The 6,442-nt window shown below is 47.1% G+C and overlaps 1 protein-coding gene across 1 annotated transcript in view; it reads right to left on the reverse strand.

Annotated features, from left to right (window-relative positions):
* Positions 1-1,049, reverse strand: part of LOC147012429 (uncharacterized) — a 35,301-nt gene extending 34,252 nt beyond the window's left edge. Inside the window, exon 1 of the mRNA XM_085856639.1 lies at positions 924-1,049. Coding sequence (XP_085712765.1) covers positions 924-936 — 13 coding nt within the window. The 5' untranslated portion in view covers positions 937-1,049. The remainder of the gene's footprint in view (positions 1-923) is intronic.
* Between the last annotated feature and the right edge of the window lie 5,393 nt (positions 1,050-6,442).

Here is a 6,442-nt window from a genome sequence, read left to right on the forward strand (position 1 = left end):
CCCTTGTTTCACCACCACTGTACGAACATAAAAACAGCCTTTTACACCTCGCGACACACATATAACATCCTTTTTACTAAACAACCTATCTATACATGCATTTACTGGGGGATCTGAGCTAATCCTATATTTAGCAGTCCAATAAGGGCCATTTCCGTAACAATATGTGTGTGTGTGTGTGTGTGTGTGTGTGTGTGTGTGTGTGTGTGTGTGTGTGTGTGTGTGTGTGTGTGTATATATATATATATATATATATATATATATATATATATATATATATATATATATATATATATATATATATATATATATATATATATATATATATAGTGGGGCAACTCAGCATAACAATTGTGCATTTTGTGAGGAAAGCACCAAATTTGGCACACTAGTAGCCTATTGTTTTATGAACAGATTTGGATTTTGGGCCATCTCAAAATTGATTGTAGTGGAAAATGGCTGCCACAGCCATCAGCGGCTGAATTTGAGATGGGCCAATATCCAAATCTGTTCATAGTATGTTAGGCTACTAGTGCGCCAAATTTGGTGCTTTCCTTACAAAATGCACAATTGTTATGCTATATTTAGCTGAGTTGCCCCACTGATATATGTGTGTGTGTGTGTGTGTGTGTGTGTGTGTGTGTGTGTGTGTGTGTGTGTGTGTGTGTGTGTGTGTGTGTGTGTGTGTGTGTGTGTGTGTGTGTGTGTGTGTGTGTGTGTGTGTGTCAGTGTCAGTGTCAGTCCGTCGAGTGTCGGACGGCAAGCACAACCATTCCTCTTGAAGTTTGACATCAATTTATAACCATCTCACGGCGGCCGCACGAATGAACGACAGAACAAACAGGTTCGTACACGGTGTACAGTACTCCGGTACCTTTATAAAGTCACAACGTGGCGCACAACACTCCCAGTACGTCCCTTACCGGCTTTCCTCATGTCATCAACACACCGTCCAAATGGAACCTCGGGCCGAAGTACACCCAGCGTGGTGGTGGTGGTGGTGGTTGTTGTGGTTGTTGTGGTTGTTGTGGTTGTTGTGGTTGTTGTGGTTGTTGTGGTTGTTGTTGTTGTTTTTTGTTGTTGTTGTTTGTTTGTTTTTTTGCGTGATGTTAAATTCCAGGTTTTAAAAACTCTTAAATCAAAAGCATGAAGTATGAGCTAAGGTTAAATGAGATAATATTACATCGTAATACCTGTGAGTAATGAATGATTCAAGAACCCAAAACGTCCTGCGCGTCCTCTTCCTCTTCCTCTTCCTCTTCCTCTTCCTCTTCCTCTTCCTCTTCCTCTTCCTCTTCCTCTTCCTCTTCGTTTTATGAGGCGCTTGGCCGCCGTTCGTCGCCCTTGGATGTTGGAGCGGGAATTTGGAACTTATTCAGTGTGCCGGCGATAGGTCGCTCACGCCACGTGACCAGCAGGGGTGCGTTCCATTGCCAATCAGTTTGTGAGCGCTCACCGAGTGGCTTAAGCGCTCAAGCGAGCACTGCAACGAAACGGTTGCAACGGAACGGCTGGCTTGGCAAGTGATAGCAAGCTGATTGGTGATGGAGTATCCCTGAGGCGTGTTCCGTTAGAAAGCAGCTTGCTATCGCTTGCCAAGCCAGCCGTTCCGTATGAATTGCTTTGCAAGCCGCTCGGTAAACGGAGCCTTCGATGAAGAATCGATTTGTGATGTTAACAAAAATGGCCACCGTGGTCGGATTCAAACCGATACGACAACCAATGAAATGTTCAGAGTGATACCCTGTGATGTATACTCATAGTATTATTAAAATGTTCATCGATAGATTCATTTATACTTATCATGTTAATTATTCATGATCAACAAACATGCAACCCCACCCAGCGGCCCCCCAACTCCAACCAAAGCACAATGATAGGGTCCATAAATAAGGCTCTCCTCTGCACAATGGTAGGGTCCATAGATAAGCTTGGTAGGGGGATCCACTGCACAATGGTAGGGTCCATAGATAAGCTTGACAGGGGGCTCCTCCACTGCACAATGTTAGGGTCCATAGATAAACTTGGCAGGGGGCTCCTCCTATGCACAATGACAATGGTAGGGCCCATAGATAAGGTTGGTAGGGGGCTCCTCCTTATGACTCTCCATTTCTTGAACATAATAATGCATTCATCAAGGGTGACAAAGGAGAGGTTATTCTCATAGATAGTCCAGAATCACAGGTGGTCATCAAGGGTGACAAGAGAGTGGTTGCTCTCACAGATAGTCCAGATGCACTGCGGCGTTGGGTGGTAGCTTGTCGAGAGGTCTCCCGTGTGATCGGTGAGTAAGAATCTATGAGAATGTTCTTCATCACAAAAATATAGGGACATGGACTCTCGGAAAACAAGCAAACGAGGTACAGTATTTGAAAGAGGTGAACGTACTCATGCACGTGATGGAATAACTTGGCATTCCATTTGATGAGGAAAGGAATGGATGGGATGTTCACGTTGAGACAGCTGGTGGAGAAGAGGTTGGAGGTGCAAGCTGAGATGGCTTTGGGATTTGTGGACCTGGAGAAGTTCTACGACACTGTCCCAAGAGAGATGGTGATGGCAACACAAAGATACATGGGAGTGACAGAAGTAGAAGTCAGGTTGGTGGAAGGGATGTACAAGGGAACGAAGGGAACCATTTTGGTTGGTCCTGGGATGGCTGAGGAGTTCAGCATGAACATCAGGTTGAGGCAGGGATGCTCTCTCGACCCACTTATGTTTATCATGGTGATGGAGCTGGTTAGCAGAAAGATGAGCTTGAAGGGTAGTCTGGGGAGGATGTTGTATGCAGACGATCTGGCTGTTGTGGTGGAGAATGGGCAGGAGATGCAGAAAGTACTGGGGGAACGGAAGGAAGCATTTGGGAAGCACGGCCTGAAGCCTTTTACTTGAAATTGAAAGGGAAGGTTCTGAAGCCGTGTGTAACATCGGCCTACCTTTACGGCCTGGAGACGGTGGCACTGACAGAGAGACAACAGCAGCGGTTGCAGGTTTTCGAGAACAACTGGGTCAGGGGGATTATGGGAGGGAAGAGGGTGCATAGAAGGAGGATGGGTGAACTGAGGGAGGAGATTGGTGTGCAGATGAGCTTGATGGGAAGATTGGTGAAATGCCGGCTGAGATGGGTTGGACACTTTGTATGGATTGGGAAAGAGAGAATGATGAAGAGAGCGGATGGGTTGAGGGAGCAAGGCAGGAGGAAAAAAGGTAGATCACGGTTGAGATGGGGGGATTGTGTGAGGAGGGACATCAGTGAGGTAAGGGTGGTCAAAGAGTGGAGAGAGTTGGTTGAGGACAGAGGGAAGCGGAGAGAAGAGTCACGGCAAGGCAGAAGCTTGGTGCCATTGGACCTCGCCCCTTATAAAGGGAAGAGGAAAAAAATAAGTGACATGAAATTTTAAGAATTTGCATATTGCGTCGTTCAATTGGTTCACCAATCAAAAGCTCAAAGCAGATTGTTGTTTGTTTAGATCATAAGGTCAAGATTGCATAAAATCCTCAATTTTTATCCAATTGACTTGATAAAATTTGAACTTAATTTGCATATTGCATCATTGAATTGGTTCACCAATAAAAAAAAAGGCAAGAAGCAGATCGTTTTGAGCTCAAAAGGTCAAAGGTTCAAGGTCACAAAGTCAATTTCCATTTCATCAACATGAAATTTTAGCAGGGTTTGCATATTGGGTCACTGAAGCGTAGAATCATCAATTTTTTTTTGTTTTTCTTTTTTACAGTTTTCGTCATCTTGAGCAAACAGAAGAAGATGTCCAAATACAAAGCAGACACGGACGAGCGTTGCATTTTCAGATGCTTTCTTGTTAGTTTTGTTATTAGAAGAGGCCTTGGAAAAATGCCACGATAAGCTATCTTAATGCGGGATATTCACCTTAACAGGGATTTCACCCCTGTTAACACAGGCATCATCCCAACTGACTGGAGGAGGGGCCTTGTTGTCCCTCTCTGGAAAGGGAAGGGTGATTGCCAAGACTACAACAACTACCGAGGGGTGACGCTGCTCTCAGTGCCGGGCAAGGTCTTTGCTCGGATAATTCTTGGTCGGGTTCGCCACCATCTGCTTGAGCACCAACGTCCGGAGCAGTCAGGCTTTACACCAAAGAGGTCAATTATTGACAGTATCCTTGTTCTTCGAGTCCTCACTGAACGCAGACGACAGTTTCAGCAGGGGCTTCTTAAAGCAGCATGGCGGGTGGTTATACCGACGATTGGTCTGGTCGCTCTGATGGTTACCATGCCTAAGGAGTTGCTGTAGCTGTGTCCAATATGTTGACTCCAATGATAAATTGAGGTAACACCGGTCAACGAGCGTATTATGAGACTAAGGATTCTTCACTCCTTGGGTGTCATTTCCCTGGTCTCTGTTTATGCTCCGACTGAGGCGAGTGATCTCACCGTGAAGGATGTATTCTACGCCACGCTCGAGTCTGTGATTGATCAGTGCCCCAGGCGAGATACACTTCTAGTCTTGGGGGAGTTCACTGCATCGACTGCAACTGGTAGGGATGGTTATGAGACATGTGTTGGTCCCCATGGGTCAGGAACTATGAACCAGAATAGCACTAAGTTCCTTCACTTTGCAAGAAGTCATGGACTTAGGGTGGCCGGTTCACGGTTTCAGCGCCCACAAGCTCATCGCTGGACTTCGTATTCCAACGCTGATGGTGCGGCAAAGGAGAATGACCATGTCCTCGTTGATGGTCGCTGGAGAATGATCCAAAACTGCAGGGGTCTACCGGAGAGCTCAGTTCCTCAATACTGACAACAGGCTTGTTGAAGCAACTCTGAAGTTGCAGCTTAAATCCTGGAGAATGGTACCACCCCAGCCTTGGCTGAATGTTGGCAAGCTCAAGGATGAGAGGGTAGTTGAGAAGCTTGCGAACAGACTGAGTGGAGATTTGAGGGATCTGGGTGCTTTGGGGGATCCTGAAGAGTTGTGGAATGCCTTCAAGATCACTGTCCTTGATGTTGCCGGTGGATGTCTTGAAACCCACCTTCAGGCAAAGAAGAACTTTGTCTTCCATCGGACACTGGATACCATTGACCAGAGTCGCAGGGCCAGGCTGAATGGCAGAGCTGAGCTGTTCAGGGAGCTGAGGTGTAAAACTGTACGTGTGCTAAGGGTTGACAAGGAGACCTATGTGCGAGGAATCTGTGAGGGGGTAGAGCATCACCTGTGAAAAAGCAATTCTCGTCCTGCTTACTCAGGAATTCACACATTGCATTGCTCCAAGCCCATCCCTCGGAGCACTACAGTTCGAGCAGAGAGTGGTAGGCTCTTGACAGAGGAGTCCGAAGTGAAGGCCCGCTGGGCCGGTTACTTTGAGCGGTTGTACCAGGCTGATCCCCCAGCTGTCGAGTTGGACATCAGGGGTGTTACTATCCCTATTGCTGACCCTCCAATCAACTGTGGTCCACCTTCGTTTGTGGAAACACATGCTGTGGTGAACCGCTTGAAATGGGGTAAAGCTCCAGGGATCTGTGGCATCCATGCTGAACTTCTCAAGGCTGGTGGAAATGCTGCACTCGTGTCGTTGCATGCAGTTTTGTGCTCTGCCTGGAACACAGGCATCATCCCAACTGACTGGAAGAGGGGCCTTGTTGTCCCTCTCTGGAAAGCGAAGGGTGATTGCCAAGACTGCAACAACTACCGAGGGGTGATGCTGCTCTCAGTGCCGGGCAAGGTCTTTGCTCGGGTAATTCGTGATAGGGTTCGCCACCATCTGCTTGAATTACAGCGTCCAGAGCAGTCAGGCTTTACACCAACGAGGTCATCGATTGACCGTATCCTTACTCTTTGGGTCCTCACCGAACGCAGACGAGAGTTTCGGCAGGGGCTGCTTGCAACTAATGTTGATCTCTGTAAAGCGTTCGATTCAGTGAATTGGGATGCCCTCTGGAGGATTCTTGGTCTTCGTGGGGTGCCACCAAAACTGATCGATCTGATATCTGGACTCTACTCTGGTACTGAGAGTGCTGTGAAGTGTGGTGGTATCATCTTTGACTTATTTCCAGTTGTTACTGAGTTTGTCAGGGGTGTGCTTGTCACCACACTTTTCAGCACTTGTATGGACTGGATTTTGGGGAGGATGTCGGAGAGATCAAGCTGCGGTGCATCGCTTGGGAATGTCAAGATCTCTGACCTTGATTTCGCTGATGATGCAGTCATCTTTGCGGAGACTTCATATCCTTTTGGGGGCCCTCGATGTGCTGAATGAGGAGTTGGAGCCGCTGGGATTACGGGTTTCCTCAGTCAAAACTAAGATCCAGGCTTTCAATGACATCTTGGATGCTGCTGTCCTGTCTGTACCTGTTTGTGGTGAGGATGTTGAGGTCACAGAGAGATTCACTTACCTTGGCAGTGATATTCGTGTCTGTGCTGACTGTGAGTCAGAGGTCAATAGACATCTGGGTTGGGTCTGCGGAG

Source organism: Eptatretus burgeri, chromosome 15, assembly GCF_056783735.1.
Source record: "Eptatretus burgeri isolate ZD-2024b chromosome 15, Ebu_testis_v1, whole genome shotgun sequence".
Taxonomy (NCBI): domain Eukaryota; kingdom Metazoa; phylum Chordata; class Myxini; order Myxiniformes; family Myxinidae; genus Eptatretus; species Eptatretus burgeri.